General features: G+C 37.0%; 1 protein-coding gene across 1 annotated transcript in view; it reads left to right on the forward strand.

The window, feature by feature from the left end:
- The window catches only part of gpc5a (glypican 5a), a 119064-nt gene extending 96418 nt beyond the window's left edge, over positions 1-22646 (forward strand). Inside the window, exon 9 of the mRNA XM_067586534.1 lies at positions 20898-22646. Within this exon, the coding sequence (XP_067442635.1) occupies positions 20898-21058 (161 nt within the window). The 3' untranslated portion in view covers positions 21059-22646. The remainder of the gene's footprint in view (positions 1-20897) is intronic.
- The last annotated feature ends 257 nt before the right edge of the window (positions 22647-22903 follow it).

Below are 22903 nucleotides of genomic sequence, written 5' to 3' on the forward strand. Positions count from 1 at the left end.
AAAGTGAAAAGGAAATAAAGTCAAATATTATGTTGTGGGCCATTTTTGAGCAATTAAATTCTCCATTAAGACTCGTGTTGAAAGTGTCTCTTATCTCTCCAATTGCTTTTTGAATTATACTGTAGAAAGAAGCCATGACATTGCGTTTATTATGTGTTTCCTGGATCAAGCCTCCCAGTCCACTACAGACTGAAAACATTTCTGACATTAAATGGATGGAAGAATGTGTTTGGAGCTTCTGAGTAATGTTTCAGAAAGTTTAGGAAGTAATGTTCAAATTCGATGTGAAAGATTCGATTTTTTATAGAAGTGCAGGGCGGCATCAGTCATTCTGTTGCTGTCAGAAACAAACAGCACACCTGGTGCAACAAACCTTGTAGACACAGTTTCAATGAGGAAAATGGAGGGTTGCTGTTTGGTTCACCTATTTTACATATCTCTGTTGTCGTATAAACTTGAGCGCCATCCAGGCATTTTTAATGGATCGGTATTGGGTACATAAAGCCCAATGCCTTTCGAATCCTTTGTTTGGTTGATCTGGGTATTGGATCAGACTACGTATTGGCAGATCCTCAATACTGAAGGGATTGAATCAGGATCGGGAGGCACAAAAAATGTGATCAGAACATCCGTAATTACAGTGCAGCTAAATTCTTTTCATACACAGAAAAACATGAAGATGTGTTTCATAGTTCTCTTTGGCAAATCTGCATTTCTGTGTAGCTTTTGCCAGTTTTGAGAGATTGCAGTATGTAAATCTGAGGGATTGTGCAATAAACCGGATGATGCAAATGAATTGACAGTTTAAGTGTCCCAACAGGATTTGGTGATCAAAAATCAGTGTTATTCCAGATTGTACACCATCAGCAGCACTTTTACCCTGGTCTAGTGTGTTTGATCTGTTGCTCAGTCTCCTTATATATCAGTGTGTGCTCATTTATATATGATGATTTCATTTTTTGAGCTTTTGGGCAACATGCAGGTGGAGCTGATGAGCAGCAGTGGGAACAAGCTGTTTTGTTTGATTAAATTAGCTGATTGACTAAATCAAATCTTTCCTGATTTTGTCTTTTTTGGGTTTGCAACTTATCTGGTTTCATGTAGGTTTATTAGAACTATACTCCCCAAATTACAGTGTCTTGGTCAGATATACTGTACAAATTGACCTTTTAATCTAAGATGGCACTGTTGGTTATCAGCCACCTCATAAGTTTTGATATCTGAATTCAAATCCTTGATAAAAGGCACATATAATCAACTTTTCTTCCATTTTTGGAAATGTATTTGGAAATGTGTGTGTACTCGGACACCAATGGTTTAAATTGCATTATTCTGTCAGTGAGGAGATTTTCTTGAGTTAAACTACAACTACAAATAGAACTTCCCTCATATGGGGATTTATATAGTTTATATAGCCCTGAAGTGAAAAAGTCTAATGAATTAATAGTTTAGGATAACAATATCTACACCTATGTCTCCAATAGCAACAGACTATAAAAATAGGGCATTTTATACTTAACAACTATAATATATCTGTTGCAAAAAACACTTTTCAGTAACACTGTTGTCACTAGGCTTTGAGGCAATGAAGTACTTTCTGTCTCACAGTTGCAGAAATTCGCATTACATCAAGCGTCTAATCCAATTTTTACATGTCAGTTGAGAGTAAACAACCAGGAGTTGGATTACCAAAATGATGAAATCACTAAAATGAAAATATAATGGTAGTCATCCTTTATCATTATTGTTATGGGTTTCCTCAGGATCAATTACATTTCTGTCGGTGTCATCTTAAGTATTTTTTAGTCATTTTTGCATACACCATTAAGTCAGAGATGTACAGTTTTAGTTATTGAGAGATAAAACCAGTTTAAGTACAGAAGCTGCTATTATGTGTCAGACTATATATATCTTTATCCATAAACTGCTTCATTGGAGCGCAATTTTTTTAGGGCCTGTATTTCAAATTGGTTCTGATTTCAAAATGATGCTTTACAGATGGTATGTAGTGATGACTTTTATCAGATAAGAATCTGGCAAGACATGCTGTGCAAAGGCTTCACTGTGTGTGTCAGAAAGTCAGAAAGCTCCTGTGGGATACATGTGGTTTCAAATGTTTGAATGCCATGCTGGTCTACAGTACTCAATTTTGTGTGTGTTGAGTCATAAAAATTCGATTAGATAGTTGACATTATCAGCACAGACTGGGCTGGATTCAGCTGGATTAGGAGGAATAAGATTGAGATGTCACTCCATCCCACTACAAGATAATCTGTACAGAGCTTCTGCCACTTTGGTCCCAAAATGTGGTTGAATCATCTCAGACTTTAGAGCTGAAATTAAGAAATTATAGGATGTTTCTATTTAGGTAAAAATAGAGAACATGAGTAATACTTTGAGAATAACAACATCTATTATTTATCTAAAAAAGTCAGTAATAGAAAAAAAAAATTGAAAACCATGAAAAATGCGGAGGATTACAAGTCAGTGTAGTGGTCGTAAAGTGGTTGTGTCCTTTTCCCTTTGGAGCAGGGTATTCCTGTTAGAGCAGAATCTGAGAGGATGGACATCCATTATCTCTGGTGCCGTGGAGGTAGAGAGAGGATTATCTGACTCCTGCAGGTTTAGCTGGCGTCCCACGGTTTGCAGACATCAAGATCCATCTCCCAACTGTCGATCAGAGTCTGGCACTCGTCTCCATTAGCACCTTGTGGCAGATGTTTTCCATCCACCATCCATCGCTTAGTGTCACACATCCTTAATTGGGCATGGTAATTATCCAATCACACAATATTAAGTGTCCTATTTGTGGAAATGCGGTTGCTGAAAATGAATAGTTATTGATTAGCAACACTGACATTCAACTTACTCCTCTTCACACATTAGCCTAGCATTGATTGCTGGCAGCACTTCCTGTGTGCAATACTGAGAATCGACCGGATTCCTAATGTGTGGTCCAGGCTTGACCATTAGAACCATCCATTATCACACTCGCCATCCACAGGCTTGTCACTAAGGCCTGGTGGGAAATTGGCAGACATGATTGTGACTGTGAGGCAGATTCAGGTTCTCTGGTTTCTGTCAGCAAGCTGTTGCATAATTAATTGACCATAGCCTATAGTGTATGGTTTTGTTGCAGCTTAGAATATGTATGAAGCTGTTTTAAGTGTGCGAGTTAGCCTGGTGTTTTGTTTTGTGCCGACCACAATATGTGCCCCTTATTAAAGGCATTAAGCTTGTGGATTAAGCCTCACCATTTGAGTGTTGTCTTTTGTTGTTAATGTATTTCACTTACATTTTTTTTTGTCTGTCACTTCTTTGGCCTATATACAGTAGAATATATGCACAACTCATATGTATTTATCCCAGCATGAGATATATGGTGGTGAGTGATTTATGCTCAATAAATTAAACATCTTTAATCAACTACTTTGATTATGATATATTTAAGTTGCATTTAAGGAGGCATTTTTCACTTCCTGTTCTGATTTTACCATGAGGGAACGATATTTAAATCTTTTTTGGTGGAGTTTTGCCTATTGAACTTCAATATAATTAGGATTTATTGGTTAATTCTTTTTCACCGTTGTCATGTCACTATCAAAGTCAAATATAGTCAGCTTGCATAGCTGGCTGCTTATCATTCTATCCCCTCCAGTGGCCTTCTGTTCAAATAAAGACCCAGTCAGCTGTGTGGAGCCTGATTTCATTGCGTATACCGGTTGTCCGCACAAGCAATCTCTTTATGTTCTGCATTTATGGGTAACCTGGGCTTGCTGGGGGTCCAAGGTTTGGGGAAGATCTATCATTGTAACACAGGTAGGCAGTTTAATAACGCTGCTGGACTCCTGAGAAAAGCCAGGCATTTATTTAATGTAACGTGGGCAATGTTGGGGGGGCTGACAGATGGCCCAAGCAGGAAAAATGATGTCCTGTTACCTCTACCTGCTGAACTCATAGAGCACAGCAGCCCAGGAAGGAATGTGCTGCCTTGGACTCTCTTTTGGGATTAAAGTGTAAATATAAATGAAGACACTGATGATTTGTTTTTTTGTGTACATTTTTGGAAACATAAACATCATTGGATTAGAAACTAATCTAAATATAATCTAAATTCCACTTGCCCCACTTAATGAAACCTGATGTAATTCAGGCAGAATATATCATGGCTCACATTAGCTGAACTATAGAATATGTTTCTATAGTACAAAAAGCTTTCTAAATACATTTGGGAATGTAAATCCTGCACGTTGGCAGGCAACATTTTTTCTAATACATGAAGTGTGACATCCTTATACTGCACAAAAGTAATAAGGAAATGGTTTGGTGGATGGTTGGACACACAAAACACAGCACTTTGAGATCAGGGTTCATGTCCTTTGTCCCATGAATTATTAGGGTTACTGTAGGCTACAAAACACTTGGTCAAGGTTGGTTAAAGACTGGGGAATTTGGTAAATATTGAAATATCCATTCTGCTTCAAGTCAGCATTGACTTTAAATATTTAACCAATACAAAGATCCTTCCCTAACCTTAACCTAGAAGTTTAAAGGGGACATGTTATGCTTTTTGTGATTTCCTGTTATTTTTATAATGTTATGATGTCGGATATCTATGTTAAACATGGTCAAAGTTCCAAAACATGAGGTTAACATATGTAAAAATGCTCCCTGCAAAAAAAGCCAGAGCTTCAACCGGCTCTGAACGCTTTGTGGTGTTTTTTTCTACCTTGCAGACAAACTAACGTCAGATTGTTTGCACTTGCTCACAAACAGCTGTCTGTTCCGTAGCCTTAGTTGCTAAGGTTGTTGCTAAGGTTTTTCCATGTGTTGTTTGCGTTGTGCACTCTCATATCTTGGACTGGATTTTGGCTTGAACATATAAAAATGTACTTGAGAAGTTGACATTTCAAGTAAAAGATGAGATAAAGTAATGAAGTTCTACTGTTATTTTTGGATGGATTGTTGACATAACCTCTGGAGCCAGCGGAAGTCTTGCGAGAGTTGACCAATCAGAACACATTGGGCTCATCTTGCATCCAGATGAAACAGTGAACACACGCATACTTGAACATAAAACATAATAAAACACATAAACCTATAATAAAAATATGTAAAATGTTATGCTAAAACCCACCAAAAAGCTGTCACAATGGACATCAGTGACAGCAAATCATAAAACCTGCTGTTCAGCCAGCCATCTTCATCCTGACCTTATTATCAATGATTAAAACAAGATCACCGTCATGGCCCACCAGTACTACATGATAGACTGATCATCAGCTGACTCACCCTGAAGATTTTGCATTGGATGAAATTCAATTTGATATGGATGTCCCATATCAACATTCTGTAGTCCAATATGATCAAAATAAATCCACAATTAGACTACATGTTTTAAGCTTTTAATCTGCTAAATCCTATGCACTAGAGGAAATGCACTCCTAACCTGGCAACACGTTAGTAGTAGTTTGGGTAAATAACACTAAACATACCCATTTACTCACTCATAATACCACAAGCCTCCAGTTGTGTCTGGTTCAACAATCATTTTGAGAGCTCTGTACAATCTTTGTGCTATGTTTTGAGTTTTGTGTTGCACCATGAACCATCTTTTGTCAGCACTTACAGCAAAGTAACATTCTTCAAATATTCCAGTAAAAAAGTCTGTGACCTGTGTCCTCATACTCTGATTTCTGACTATGTGCTCAGTACATAATAACAACAGTACTTATTTTATTCAACCAGCACAAGACTCGTCTTTATAGAGCAAATTCATTAATATAAGAGCAGAGTTTAAAAAGAAAGGTGTCCTCTGCAACTCGCTGCTTCCGAAAACAGCAAAGATGTTTACAATTTGCTTTGCTTATGAATATTTTAAATGAAATTACAAAGGCCCTTTAAATCTTCATGCTAAGGTACAAAGATCGAAGAAAACAAAGTTTAACTACCTTGAGGTCCTGTGACATTTCATTGCATTAAGCACTCTCAGATATGTTCAGATCTTATGCATAAAATATACTGCATGTTGGCATAGTCTACATAGCATTTGTCGAGATTTACAGAGTGTTGCTCCAGAATACTTGCTTCCTCTGTGTGCTGGCTCTGTGTACCTCTTCACATTGATGCTCCTTATTGCGTGGAAGGTTTGCTGTGGCAACAAGCCCGCTTGTAAATCATGCATATTCAATGAGACATGCAGCAGATGAGCCTGGGCCCTCCAGTCAGGCCTAGCATTAATTAAATATCAATTGGCCCTGCTTTTGTACCTCATTTCATGTCACATTCACACCTTGTCTGGGTTTGTTGAGGAAAAGTTGAAATGAAAGTTGTGGCCTTGCAGCTTGATACAATTCGTAGCATTGCTTGGCTTGAACACGTTGATCTTAACGCTAAGAATTCTGAATTGATTTCTACTGGGAGCACACAAGAAAAAACTTCAGAGTTGCAATGAGTCCTGTACTCAGTACAATTTTCACTGAGGGCGGCTTTAAATGAGAAATGATTGCAGCTGAATGCTAGTTTAGTACCTCATTCTGCTCATAAAGATTGTATTGGACGGGGTGGTAAACAAAATGATTGTGTCATTATTTTGAGAGAATAATTTGATATGTAGTGTATTCACCACTGAAAATTTGCATTTTAAAGTTATTCTAGCCTATCCATAGTTATAAACTATGGCTGTGTTTGGCACCAAGGTTTCTGATTTGTACAATGCTGAGAAGTGCTGCACATGATCTGTGACAGCTTACAACAATCACAGATCAATTCAAAATGTTGTTGGTCGCAACCTGCAAAAATGCATCACTGTAATATTACAAGTAAATGTTTGAGTCTTCTAATAATAAGCTACATTTTGTATCCGTAATAATGCCTGGATTATGAACATAATCAAATCAACATAATAGCAGTTAATTGCAGCATCCTCATAATCAGATGGATCAGAATATTCTTAGCGTCTGCTTGAGCCAGGATGTGTCTTTACTGTTCTTACACTAATATTTATCAGACCTTCACATTTTCTGTTGCTCCTTTTCTGTGGTACTTTTAATAATAAGAGTTTCCTCACTCTGTGTTTTTTGTACTTTTCCATTTATCTAGAAGTCTGTGGCTTTTTTACAGCAGACCTCAAGTTGATAGACTGATTTCTGACCCTTCTAGCAGCCATTGCATTCAAGGATACTCTAACATTCAATATTTTAAATTCAAATGCCACAAATTACTTTTTTTTAGGATTTCAGTACAGTATGTCTGAGTTTGATTACCTGAGTACAGATCAGGAATGCAATGCTTATTAGTTGCTGATTCCCAAATGTTGAATGTTGTAGCAACTGTGAAAGTAATGCCAAAAGTTAAAGGCAACAAATCATCACTGTGATTGATTACTTGTCTGAGGCAAATTTCAAGTTTTTGTGAATTGATTTTCATTGAGCACTGAAATGTTTGGAAACTGATGGCTGCCTGGATATCAAATGTGCTAGGCTTTGCAAATTAATCTGCATTAATATAGATTTGGAGTTACTGTAATGGGTAAAAAAACATCAGTATATTTAAAAAGAACAATTATGAAAGTATTTTTTTTAATCATTCACAAGATAGCACACAACCATCCAAAGAATAAAACCTGCTTGATCATGTATATAATAATGTGTATCATATATGTATATAAATGTATATACAATATGTAAAAATAGTCTTAAGTGAATTTAGTATAAAATGTTAAGATGTATGCAGTGTTGTCATATAGGATGAATTATTAGTTTATGATATTTATAACGTAGCCTGACATGTAATACACTCAACTGTTTGTGGCAAAAAGAATATTTTTGTACATGTTTTGTAAGACACTATTTTTTTCAATTATAGCTTCTAACAAAAATACTTCAAAGGTCCTTAAGCATAAGCAGCTTTCTCAAGGAAAACAGACCATAGAGTAACTTGTGTAAAAACTATGGCTCTTGCTATAAAACCCTATATACTGTATGCTTAAAGAAGACATACAAGTTTGGGTGCGATGCATGGTGTGGTGATCATGGACTAGTAATCCTCAAATGGGTCTGGCAGCATCCAGACAGGAAGTGATATCTCCTTATATACGTATATGTATTTATTTAAGATTATCAAAGCTCTGATAAAGTGTGTTTTGAGAAGATAAAAAGTACTATCTTTACATGAGGTCACCAGGGAGTTTCGGGAAACTGCAAGTTCACAAATATCACATTTACGAGGATTTAGTTGACTTCTGAAAGATCATATAGCACCAATTTTTCACTTTGAAAAGCATTGAGGAGCTTTTACATTTCACCAACCTTAACATTTCAAATGTCATCACATCTGATTGTTCTTGATGCTGTCATAAAAAAACTTATGAGTCTCAAAAAGTCAGCTGAAATCACCTAAATGGTTATTGTGCTTTAAAAACATCCTGTTAATGGGTATGTTCACTTGCAGAAAATAATTATGTATTTTCTAAACACAGTGAAAATAATGACCTTTGCTGTTAATGATTTGATCTGTCAACTCAGGGCTCAAACAAGAGATATTTATTGGATCAGTCTTGTATTTGAGCGCATTCAGCAGAGTTGCTGCTTATCTTTCACCAACTCTTTACTGACACTTCATAGCAAGTCAGCAGCACTGTTCACCTTGGAGTCCTTTTGATGATGTCTAAGGGATTCCCCTAATCCTCAGAGGGTATGGTGGAGGGCACTCTCTCCCTGCTGAGGGGATGAAGCCACTTAATGGATCACAAAGTTAATCAACCGCAGGCAGACCCTGACTGAACTGGAGGAATAGGTTGAACTGTTAGACTGGAGTCCTCTGGGACGCACACGCACACACACACTCACACAAACACAATCACACACACACACACACACACACACACACACACACACAAACACAAACACACACCTGCAACACTTCCCTTAAAACTAGTAAAGACTTTAAATAACATCTTAACAATTTGTAAAATAATGATAATAATGTTTATTCATTAAACCAAAAAAGAAAGAAAAAATAAATAGTGTAAATAGAAGAAGAAATTGTAAGAAAATAAATGATATATGGAAAATATGATGTATCATCTATACTAAAATATCCATAGGAGACAATATGACATTTTAAAATTTAAAGCTTTCAATGTTAATACATTTTATTAAGAGAATACATCCAGAAGCAGTGGTTCAAGCTTTTTATGCATATTAAGTATGATCAAAGAAGCCATATACTTTCAGTAAAAGACGCAGACAAACAAAGACAAACAAAGGGATGGAAGAACCACATATGTTCTATATGTACTTAGTGATCTGAAGTGTCTGCAGGCTGATGATGTTGCCAGAGAAGTCATTCGTATGTGCTAAGACAAGCATAACAATTGGAGTAAATACTTATTTGTATTCAAAGAAGTAGGATTTGCATATAATTGCAGTAATAGTAGCTTAAAAGACACGCAAATCTGTTCTATCAAGCACGAAATATGTTACTCTAAAGAAAAATACTCATGGGACATGGCCTCTTCTCTCTTTATTTATTTATATTTTATTTATGCCTATGATATCAGAAATTTTGGCTGTGATTTTCTATTGCAGCTCGTCTCATTTATAGTTGCCATACTTGTGTCGTCCCTATTGTGACTGTCAGGAGAAACAGGTGCCTAAAATGGTCTATATTTATGGTTACCTGGCATGGACGTCTTGTGGCCATGTTAATAATGACTCTTCTGTCAGGAGCTAAAAGGGAAGTAGTGTGATGTTGGTATAATGCTGCAAAATCTAAGGCAAGAGGTTTGAGTAGATGGACGGGTCAACAAAGCGTGTGATTTGGAGCTGGTTTCCTAAAGGTCAGTTTTTTTTTCATTAACCATGAATGCAACCTTTCTCTAACCTTTACCTAGTAGTTCCTCCTACCACCTCAACCATACAAAGGTGTCAGATCAGCAAACAGTCATATAAATGATTTTTGTACCAGTCATATGTGACAGTTTTGGGGGACAAACAATATCATCCTGCTCATGTGTCATTTTAGAAGGCAACAATGAAAAACATATATATATTTTGCTGTATAATATGGAGGTTGTTGTCACCACTTTGCCTTGGTTGTGTCTTTTATGATCTAGAATTAATGATTGTTTTCTACAAAATATCTTTTTTTGCAAGATAACCACCAGTCAGGCATTTATTTTATGAATGACAAACTCAAATATAATGCCACATTTTGTTCTTTTACAGTGTGTATTCTCCAAACCTTTCAATTCTTTCTTAGTAAAAAGTTGTTCACATCATTTCCCTCTAACAATTCCAAATGGATGAATACTTCCTGGAGGTCCTGCAGATCTCTCTCTCTCTCTTTTTTGTTTGCAATCTGTTATTATAAGTTTCTGAATAAATACTGCAGTGGAAGGTATGATTTTCATCTCTCAAACATTGTCGCTGTGCCTCAATCCTTCACAAAAGCAATTATAAAAATGCTCTCATGTATTTTTAGCCATTAGTTAGTGGCACGGTTATAGATGGTGAAGTCAGTTGGTCTTGCACCATTTTGGTCCAGACTGAAATATCTCAACAACTGTTTGATGTAATGCCATGAACTTTGGTACACACATTCATGTCCCTCTCAGGATTAATTGCAAAAACTTTGGTGATCCTCTGACTTTCATCTGGCACCATCATAAGGTCAAAATTTGCCCTATGCTTTGGTTTATGGCATTCCCATCAGCCTCAGCTGTACTTTTTGTTTAGTGCTAATTAGCAAATGTTAACATGCTAACAAGCTAAAGGAAAATGGCATTAGCATTTAGTTCAAAGCACAGCTACTATGGCTGTCGACTCTTTCTTTTTCTTTCTTTCTTTCTTAAAAAATTAAAATCATACTTGCTGTTGGTATGGCTGGTTGTGTGATACTGATAGTCCAGTTTTGATGATACATAAGTGCAAACTTACCACTGGCATTAGTTTTAGACAATACTATCAGGGCTTCAGTTTACAAACACTGTGGTCAAAAATGGCCTCCGTCAGTGTTTCTCATATTGATTTACCAATTACCTGTTTAAAAGTGGACATACAGACTCCAACAAAGCGCTGGCTGCCTTCTAACCTCCTGGCTCCCGAGCAGCTTCTACGAGATCTTCGGCATTGGTGAGGCGAGGAGCTATCAGTGGCCTAATCACCCATAAGCAATTCCACAGCTGGTCTGATGAATTTGGGCCAAGCCTTTTGCTGTGTGATCCCAGGGAATAATGCTCAGAGCTGCCTATGTTTATCTAAAGGTTAATGGAAGGTTAATAAGAGAGGGAACAGAGCAAATTCAGAAACCTTATTATGCAAATTGTGTTTTCTGAAAAAGAGTATGTGATTGTGATGCGGTCATGCTAATTAGCGGATCGTCTCTTCACTAGTTAAAATATGGCCACCTTTGAGGTATAATTTGAAGAAAGGATCTCATTATTTACAAGGCCAACATGAGCTGATTACTCAAACTGTGAAATAATTCTTGATAGAGGTGTTTCATTAAAACCTGTCAAACTGATGGTGAGCCGCTTGGCTTAGCAGTCTCCTCCTTTTTTAATCAACTCTCGCACAACATTTTCTGACTGTGTGTGCATGCTTTATTACGTGCACAATCTAAACTGGGACCAGTACGTTCCAATTGGTTGCTGATGCAGTTAACGTCATGCTGAGCTCAGCATCTTAACCATACATAATGCTGCAAGGCTGGAGAGAAGAGTGCAGTATCAGTGTCCCTCTGTTTCTCATGTGCAGTCAACAATCACTACGAGTAAAGCCAGATGGGAAACGATACACTTGCTCAAAAAAAAGCTATTCCCACACCATCATCTGAAACTGCCCTTTAACATTTGATTGATAGCTGCTAAATACATTTTAATCATGCAGGAAATGCTTTTTTTTAGCAGTTCTAATCCTGCCTTTATTAAAGAACACAAAGAGCGTTGATCCCTTAATGCTTCCATTTAAAGTTATATGTACTGTATTTCTGATAAAATAGCTGGATGACCTTGTCCTGTTTATGTAGAACTGGAGGTGGTTGGTTTGCTGTTGCATGAAGTTGACTTCAGTGAGAGTTATAAGAGGATATAAGCTGCTGCCGGGAAAGAAAAAGAAGTAGGAGACGGTGAAGGGCAGGTTTGCAGAGACCTTTACCAGCGCATGTCAATTTGATCAGGCCAGTATGTTTTGTTTTCCTCAGTGGAAAAAGGAACTGCACATAAAAATTTTAACACATCCCCTCCTCTTGTTAACACTCTCTGACTCCATCTGATACAATATTAACAGGTTTGTTTTGAGCTTGTCTCTTATCACTCGCCAGAAATGAACACAAGAAATGACGTTTTTTTAATTTATGCCAGTGAAATTGTTCTCATTAGGCGATGATCAAAGATTACATTGCCAAACACTGTAGTGTGTTAGTAGCGCATCACAATCTTCGTCTTCACTCATTTACATTTGGCCAGCACATATCACAAGCTAATAAGTAGCCTCATGTACAGTATGGGGCTATGTTTCTTAGGAATTAATGTCAATTTTATTCCAAGTTTTACTTATTAACCCAAATTTGACTTCATTCTAATATTTACAGCTCATGTCTTCAGTGATTTTTCGGCCTTGTTTTCCTATTTATTGATATCATTTGCTTCGTGACACGTTTGTGGGAACCGGTTGTCCAAACAGCAGCCTGCTAAGAAAAGGTGTGGACACAGAGTGGATGCAGAGCTTTGAATTTTCCAAGCTGATTTGTATTCTGCCTGTGTGTGCAACCTGAGAGTGACTGACTGGCGGTCAGAGCCCAGTATTGACTGCTCTGAGGATGTAATAGAGGCTGGGGTGATGGGATCCAGGACATGAACACTCTCACTGTGGCATGTGCAGCAGAGCTATACAGGATATAACCAAGGCACTTAATCATTCTACTGGCTCCATGCAGAGATGCACAGGGCTCCGTGTTTTAGAATAATGCTTCTGCCTTAAATTAGATTGCATTGATCCTGCTTTTCTCTATAATTGCACAAACAGGATGGATGCTGGTTTTATCAGGGGGTCAGACCAGACATTTGAAATACTTAAGCTTTAAGTGCAGAAGGTAAATTAAATAAGACAAAAGGCAGGTTGACCTGATTCAAGGTGATTGGACTATTAAGGGATTGTCAGACAATGTTTATATTTGGAGAGCAAAGGTGTGTCTCTGTTTTAGTTATCCATATTCATATATGCATCCTTATAAACCTAAACTAATCATTTATATTAATGTAATTACCTCCAATGTTATACCTGTTTAATACAATGTATTTACTTAACTGTGATAGATAACTTCACATGATGGCAGTCCCAAATGGCTGCAAAAGATAGCTGTTTGTTTTATCTTCACTACTCAAACAAGCATGAGATGTGTTGTCAGTAAACACAGTGTGTTTATGTTTACCAGAGATGGCTGCTCTCTGATTGCTTTGCAGCAGAGGTACAAAGAAGGAAGTATGGCTGTATCTGGACAGAGCCATCACTCTCCTCACTGCTGCTCAGGCACAGGACTTACTTTAAATAAATACATATTTTATATTGAATATCTATTTTGACATGTCATTAAGTTTTTTTATTTATTAATTTTAATCAATCATTTTTTGGATATAAGATGTAATGAACTGATTATGTGTCTGCTTTAAAGCTAACAATATGGTTTATTTTTCTTATTGTCAAAAAATCCCTTGAAAAGACCAAAACCAACAATGGTAAGTTCCTACTTACAATTATTGTCCAAGTATCCAAAGCCTGATATGACCTATTCCTCTATGCCATAGACCTCAATTGTTGTCCTAAAAACAATTAGAAACACATTATTGAGCCACAGTGCTGCACTGGCTGACACGTTCCTTCATTATGATGAATGTGGGCACCGTAGTTTACTGGAGTCAATCTCACATATACCGTCCTGCTGCATTAACACTTAATATTGTACCAGTGTGTGTTAATCCGCAGCAAGAAATAGTTCCCCAAAAAACACTATTTACTCCTTTTTGAGTAACATTTGCTAAAAACTACTGTTCCCAGCTGTTTCAGAAAATTAACTTTGTTTTCAAAAGTGAAAGATTTTTATCTTCAGTAGGAACAAATGAGCTTTGAGCTGAGTGCAACAGACACAGTGAGGAAATCAGAAGTATTGAAAGAATGACTAAACATTGTTGGTTTTGGTCTTATCGTGGTATTTGTTGACAATAAGAGCGACACAAGTCTACAGCCATGCTATCGCCATTAGACTTCGTCCTCTGGGAACCATGAATGTCCTATAATATATGAGATATTTCAGTCTTGACCAAAGTGGTTGACTGACCAACTGACCGATCGATATTGCCATCCCTTGAGCTATGCTGCTAGCTTAGCTAAAATGTCGATCTTTTAAGATAAAAGCATTACACCATAAAGTATGCATATGTATGGCTGTGTATTTTGTATACATAGCTTGTAAATATATCCTGCTGTATGTGTGCATGGCTGATTGTGTGCTGTCGGAGCTATAAAATACCAAGGGTATTCTTACTGTGGGACGTGTGTGATCCTTGGGTCAGATTTCATTCTGCTTCATCCATGCACTTGCTCCAATTCAGGTGTTGCACACTAATGTTGCTGACAGTTTCTGGTACTGCTCTACAGTAAATAGATGCGGCAGCTTAAAAATTCAGATGTGACACTTCTCGATTGTGTCAATATTGAAAAAGGGAAAGAGAGAAGAAAACACGAAAGGATCATTCACGGTGGATCAATCATCATAAACCGCCTATTCATTAAACACTGTAATTGTACAAACACCATAAATGAATGAAATTGTGTAAAATGATATGATTTATGTGGATAAAGAGTTAATTTATTCTGTTTTCTCTGGGCGTCTGAATCTAATTGAAAGGGGATGCCGTCTCCTGCGCAGAGCTATATTCAATTGTTCTGTTTGAGAATGGGAGCACTCAGCCTTCTCTCCAAGAGGTCTCGGGTGGTTTCTCTTCATTTAGCTTCTCTCCTTAGTTGATCTCATTCTTTTGTAAACAAAACAATTCTTGGGAAAAACAACTGGCTCGGTATGCATGTGTCTTTTTATTTACACTTATCCTGCTTGTCATGCTCTATATGTCACGCTTAGATCGGGCTATATCCTGATCATTAAAATGCATGCTAAGAAGCTAAGCCATATGCACCACGAGCATGTGTGTGCAGTGTTCATGAACATCTATGTTGTTGTTTTTATAAAGGTGTTAAAATTCATGTTACGTGTGTGTATACAGACTCTCATAATAAGATACTGGATAGCAATCAGACAGTTTGCATTTGTGTGTGATGATGTTGCACTTGTTTGGTGGATATACGCGACTGCACAGGCAGATACAACAAGACATAAACATCTTTATCTGAGACATGACGACTTGCACACTTTGATTTGATGGACAAGGTAGGGGACAGGTGTATGTCTTCTGACACGTTTGATTGTGTCAAATGATTCACACAGTAAGGCCAGTCTAAGATGTGAAGGGAAATGTGAGGAAGGCCAACGACTTTTCCACTGTCACAAATGATGCCCTTGTAGACCTAAACCAGTTTTCCATGATGAAATGAATCAAAATATAAATATATAGGCAGGCACGATTGTCAGAAATGGAAAGAAAAGGTTTCACAAAAAAAAATACAAGTTTGCCATATGGCTACTAATACAGATTAATGAAGTAATTCAAGAATAAAATGCCTAAGAACAACAACAGTACCATACTGAAAAGTATATACTCTGTGGAAAGGTTGTTTTTAATAATTGTGAGATGATCCCATGCATATAATGTGATTAACAAATATGTGTATTTAACATGGAGTGAGCCAAAAAGTACATTTGGGGCTATTCAAAGTCCCGACCAATGTCCAGATCCAGACAGCAAAGTGAATCAGTGTGTAACAGACCATGTGACACTTATTATGTAATGTAGGGATGTATTTTTTTTAGTTTAAGCATTGTTAGTTTAATTAAATATCCCAAACATACATATTACTTACCTATTTTATAAATTTTACCTTCACGAAGGTTATAATCAGATTTCATTCTGTTTTAGAGAGGTGTTGACACATCTCCACATCATTTTGGATGAATATCAATGTGGGTAGACAGAGTGAAATGTGTGAAAAATCCATACCAAGTACAAGTCTTGTTGAATGTGTGAATTTTAAGTGAATTTATATGATTGGCTGTATTTTTGTTACATTTTGGATAACACTTATGTGTTGCTGCCTTCAACCTCTAAACATAAAGGAGATTCAAAGAAAAAAAAAAAAAAGTAAAGGGTAGAAACTTGATACACTATTGATACACACAACAAAATAATATATATTTCAACATCCAGTCCTTTTCATTGCTTGAAAAAAAGAATTTACAACATAGCAACAGCATCACAGAACACAAGTTAGAAATTAATCTTCTAACCAGACTGCTTTTGTTCATCATGTAGTTCATTATTAACAGCAGCAGCTTGTACAAAGCTTATTTGCGATTTGTGACATGATTTGTCAAATGTCTGCAAGTGTTGTTCCCCATTGTCTTTTGTGTTTCACTCCATTTCCAAATGTTAATAGATTCCCAGGCTGTAGCATTCATGCTTTCTTCCCACTTATTTCTATTATCTGTTTTATTATGTATAAACAAAAGGCATCATCCACTTCTGCTAAATAGCTGTTACTTCTTAATTTGTTTTGGGGATTTTTTTTCTTTTTGAAGAAGAAGAAGCAGCTAGCACAATCCCAAGACAATCATACATATGATTAGGTGATGATGATTTTTGTACTCTATACAAAAACATCCATTTCAATGTTGGATACTTAATTTGGATTAAAGGATAGGTTCACAATTTTACAAGTCCTAAAACAATATTCAGGTGACCAAATGAACATGACACATGTTTTTCTTGCTGTAATTATTCCCACTTGGTCACACTGACCATTAGAAGAAGTTATTGTCTTTTTGCTGCCAAATTCCATCTTTTTGTTACGATCCCTCCCCTGCAGCTGAACAGGAAAACACTGTCCATCAAGACAAAAAGACTGTAATTGTGGCAGATTTCCACTGTATTTGACTAACTCAGATAGCTGAAGCTTCATATTAGCTTCAGATAAACTTTTAAATATATTTTCGCTCAAAATGAGGACTGGGGATTTTGTCCCCCATCACTCATGTTAAAAGCATATTTTGAGGGGATCTTCTAATGGTCAGTATGAACAGGAGGAATGATTACAGCAAATAAAACCTGTTTCAATATCCATATGGACACCTGACTATTGTTTTAAGACAAACTTGAAAAATTGTGAACCTGTACTTTAAATGTACTCAAAAATCTCCTTATAGTCTGGATGCTGGGCTATTATTCACTTTCCTTCTTACCACCAAACTGTATAGAAATGTTAAATAAAAGGATTGGAAAACGAAATCACTGATTTTGGCTTTCATTTCTTCTTAATACAGTGATGATGTAATCTCTCTAACTGTACTTGTTCAAAGCAGACAGAGAAGGAGGCTCTGCATCTCTTAGGTTCAGTTCTCAGGTTTATTTCTGGCAGCCGCAGTCTAATAACACTGTCAAATAACACAGAAATCAATGTGGTTAAATGGTGCTGAAGCTCCGCCCCAGGCAGTAGTCTTCAGCAAGCTGGATGGGTCTAGCTCTTTCACAATGTGATTGTTTACTTCTGAAAACAAAAATAACCCCAATGAAGGCGTATTCAAACGAATTTCCATTGTCAAATATCCGTGTGTGTGTTTTCCTGCAAACACTGCTAACACTGAAGTGCAAATACATTTATTTTCTAAAATAAGCAGCTCAAACTGTCACAAAACACAGTAACACTAACATGTCACCTTTTTGCTGTTTTATTTCAACTGTGATGAATTTTACAACTTACAAAAATATGCTGTTTTCAGTACCAAGCTCATCATCAGCAAGTGACTGAGGATGAGCAGACAATCCCCATTCAGGAGGCCTCCCTAAAGTAATGGAAGCCGTAATGAAGTTTGACAAACTTGAACCGTTTTATAATAACTCAGTTGCTCAAACAGAGCAGCTGAAGATGTGGACATAAAGCTCTGGACTCTCTCATAATCACACAAAAGAAACTTTCCATCACTGCAGTTGTTAAGTGTTTTTCCTAGTGCTGTTAGTGTGGTATTGATCATTGTTGGTCCAAGTCCTCAGGAATCAGCTTCTATTGATTTTGCTTTCAGTTGTAAGCCCCTCTTTCTGGCCTATGTCTCTCTTCAGACCAAGCACCTTTCCAAACATCCTAACCTCCCTGCAATGGGTTTACTAAAACATGTCATTAGTGCGGCTCTTTGCAAGCTAATCTCCAAACTCAGTTGTGCTTGGATCCAAAAATGGTCAACCAATACAGCCATTTTCAGCCATTAGGTTTTGGAGGCTAAATTTGCCTGAAACACTTAAATGGCATAAGAAACGTGTGTAGGGCAGTTATATTGAGGTCATAGTTGGTCTTTTAGAGGGATAATATGCTCCTTTGTCTGGACCTTCATTATCGTTCATAAAAACAACCCACTTCTAGCCAGAAGATTCATCAGTGATGATGGTTATTAATAGCTGTGATGCAGTCAGAGTCAATACTGTGTGTGCATATGAGATATTAAATAACACGTGTATGTCTCTGTTTGTAATCAAGTATGCGTGTGCCAAATGGAGAAACATGTTCATTTTATGGATTTTAAAGTTTATTTTAATGCACAGCTGGGTGCCGCAGATAGTTCAAATGTAAATGGAGCACACATTTGCATTCTGCGTCCTGTTTCTTTCTTCCTTTGGTCTCTCACCCTTCCTATATCAGGCTTTTTAGTAACAATGGTTAATTGTTGGTTTTGGTCTTTTCATGGGATTTGTTGACACTAAGAAACCTATAGAATATCATACGGCTTGTCCTTTAATATAATTTTACCATTAGGACCCTGAGATTTGGAGCTTATGGAGAACTAGTTCAAAAGTCAGTGATATTAAAAAAAAACTGAAATATGAAACTTGTCGTTTTTGTAATGCTTTAATTTCCTTCCATAAATATACTACATATTCACATTTAACATGCAGTGTGCATTCAGTACCTGCACATGTATCCATTCTTTAAATGTACTAAATACTTTTTCTTAATGAAACTTGAGGTGATCAGAGCTGAGCTATTCACCTTAGAAACAGTGGTTGTGTAAGCCTGGTTTTGTACTGAACTGAATAACAGCTTGAACCAGCAACACACTGAACGTACTACTGAACTGAAGTTGGTATGAATCAGCACTGAACGACGCGTAGGTGTGAATGATGATGCGTTCAGAGCTTCGACTGATCAGCTCAGACGAAAAGTGAACAAACTATGCAGTCAGTGAGTATGTATCTTTGAAAGGCAAAAAACAGCAAAGTGATTTGTAATTTCCACCTGTAACTTTGTATGCTTTTATCACTGTACCTATAAATGGGAATTTATTTCTTTTAACAAAATTGTGTAGTTTTTGTATTTTTAAGATACTGTGAGATCTCACAGGTCTTATTGTTTGGGGTTTTACTCTTAGATCAAGAATTGCTTGTTGTTTCCACTGCAGTAAAGAATGGCTTCAATGGTGCAGACTTTATTCACCAGAAAGGCACATTCTGTCATTCTGTCTACAGCTTGTTGTGTATTAGAAACCTTGAAGCTTCAGTAAGAGGAATTGATCAAGGTGTTGAAGTTCAGTGCTCTTGGGTACAAAACACAGACGGATTATCTGTGAGCTGTATACCTTCAAATAGCTGTCCTGGGGACTCCTCGGCAGTGAATCAATAGGTGGTTAATTTCAGGCCACACTCAGATGCTTCAACAGTAGCTCATGTATGGACTCTTGAAGAGGCTGTCAGTGATAAATATTTGTATTTATATAAAGACAGCACATTCCATTGTAGTGAAATTTGGCATGTTAGAAATCAAAAGTGGCTATTCAGAAGCTTAAATTTGGATGTAAACAATGAGATTAGATAAGATTGGACTTTAATTATCCTTGTGGGGAAACTCAGCCATTAAAGCAAGAAGCAATTGTTGTGGATCCTGCTTTGGGGAAAGGAATTACAGGCTATTTCATCTGCGCCATAAAAAGTCAAATTGAACTCCACAGAGAACAAACAGCATCTGAAGCTGGTTTTATTTTTTCTGCTAGTAAGAGTTTCATATCAGAGCTTTTATAGACTCCGAAAGTGTCTGGGTTAGAGTCATCTTGCCCACGACAGACTTATGATTCTTGGGCCTAAGTGTTGGGGTGCAGCCTCACTTCTCCCCTGTGAGGATGAACCAGGATGGAGTCTGAGGTATTCTGAGCTAACATCAGCAGGGCTAAAGAGGACATTCTGTTTAACTCAGGAAGGGACGCTGAATTTCTCCTCTCAACACTTGAGGCCTCCAAAGAGATGTAAACAGCAAGATGGATGTTGACAGCTGGTATGGTGCAGTTGTCTGAATTGATATCCGTTGCTGTTAAGGTGTAATTTCAAAGGCTTAGACAAAAATGGGTGTTTGAGGTCAAGCCCAGGTGATTTGGAGAATATAATGTGAAGGTTAGAAGAAAAAAAAAAAAGCTTGCTCAGAGTGTTGTTCTATTTTTCAAGTTTATATAAGAAGTCATTGTCTCATTGTCAAATACTCTATGTGCAGTATCTCGACTTGATGAAATGTTCTTACACTTGCACTCCTCAAGGCAAATATAAACCTCCCTGAATAATCACCTCACCTGTTTTTTCTAACCCCATCAAAACTTTATCTAGAGTTAAAAAAAAGGATATTAATGCAACTTCCATGATGTTATATTGATTACGAGCATCCTTCTGACTGACATGTTGCTTTCTGCTCTCTCCTCAGTGAGTCCAGATGTGACCAGTGATCGCAATCATCATCATCATCCTCATCATTATTCACCTGCTGAGGCTTCTGAAATAGGGGGCAGATCCAGGAGCCTCGGATTGACAGGATCCATCTCCCTCTTGATATTGCCTTGTTTACATATGCTCCTGGCCTTGTAACGGCTGCCTTTTTGCAGCATGCAGCAACTTTCAAGACTTGATTTCAAGCGTATTTATCAAGAATTTAAAGGGCCGGTGGACTTAACGAGCTCCAGTATGTAATGGAGCACCACTTCCACACAGTGCAGGACACAGGGTAGTGAGTGAACACTAATGACCGTGTGGAAAGTACAAGACACTGTGGCTTATATAAGAGAGCATATGCATCAGCTTTGAGAATTTTAATTGATGATTATTTTTTATCAGTTACCCAGCATTCATTAACACTAATAATGACTTATTTATAATAGCTAATGTCAAAAAATAACTACAGCATATTTTGTACAAATTTGGTATTAATTTAAATGTATTTCTGCATATAATATATATGATCTGTAGATATAAATAAGCAGCAATCTCACTGTAATGCACACTGCACGCACAGTACAGGTTGTATATTTTGCACCCTTTTTTAAAATAGGGCTCTACATCTTCAGTGAAAAGAGTCAAGTAATCTGAAAGGTTACTTTTGGTGTTGAAATTTAAATGAAAAATACAACAGCTTCCACAGGTCTTGCAATTGAAATATTTGTGCAACCCCTAATTAAAATGGCCCATTCTTATTACGTCTTCATAGGAATCCCTTTTGTGTGAATAAATCTATGGTAAATGTTTTTTAAGAACGTTTTTATACAAAAGTACAGATTGTGCTTCAGATTATTGTAGAAAATCTACAGTAAGGTCTCAGACGTGTACTATATGTTCTTGTGCGTCTTGCTAACAGGAGGCAAAAAGGAGACATCTGCTTCTCTTCACCTGTTATAGCTGCTGTGCTGTCCAGAGTCAATTTAATTGGTATATTTCAATTGCAAAATTGACCTGCAGTGCTACTGCTCAGAGAAATGGTGAAAGGGAGGGGCAGGTGAAGGTCCGGGCAAGCGAGCGAATTCATACTCCTTTCTCCTTTAGAAATAGATTAGTTTCATCAGGAGTCTATTATCATCTTTCAAACTCAATCCTACTCTGGCTTCATAGGCCCTGGACGGGAGCCGATAGCTCCTGGATCCACTGGTGAGGAAGAATCCAATTCCTTCTACCTGTTACCTGGCTGCATACTGCTACTGCTGTGTTTCTGGCAGGTCTCTCTGCAGAGAAAGAGAAAAATGATTTGTTTCACATATGCCATGCGTGTCTGGTCAATGGTTGAAAGAGAAGGGTGCTTAACAGTACTGAATATTGGCTCTCTGGCTCATATATGCTGGGGAGGCAGTTGTAGAGCTAAAAAAATCACCCTTGAGATGCTGCAGAAGCTAAAGTGATACTGTTAAACCAAATTTCACTATTCATTTACTATACACAGTATATATATATATATATATATATATATATATATATATACATATATATATATATATTGTGTATATATATATATATATATATTACACCCCACTGAATAATAGTAAAACATCAAAGCTGCAACTGTAAATACTGTAGATGTAAAAATTAACTGAGACATTTCCATTAGGGCTCAAAAGTGTGCAGAAAGATGTATTCTATAGAATATCTATTACTGTAATTGCATAAATAAACTGTAATAGTGTTAACATGATTCCTAAAATTAAGTGACTTTAATTTATGGAGCAATATTACAGTTAATTTGTACATACAAATGTGTGTGTAACCCGTGACTATTTAGTATTCTGTTCATCTCAACGTGAAACTGAGCAATGCAAAGTGCAAATTGGATTTCTTAAAATAATTTTTTTATCAGCTGCAGCTTTTTTCCTTTTTTCTTTAACAGCCACAGGTACGATCTCCTCAGGTACTGTGTTTGATCTTATATGATCATATTTTAAAATCGTGTGA

This window comes from Thunnus thynnus, chromosome 1 (assembly GCF_963924715.1).
Source record: "Thunnus thynnus chromosome 1, fThuThy2.1, whole genome shotgun sequence".
NCBI lineage: Eukaryota > Metazoa > Chordata > Actinopteri > Scombriformes > Scombridae > Thunnus > Thunnus thynnus.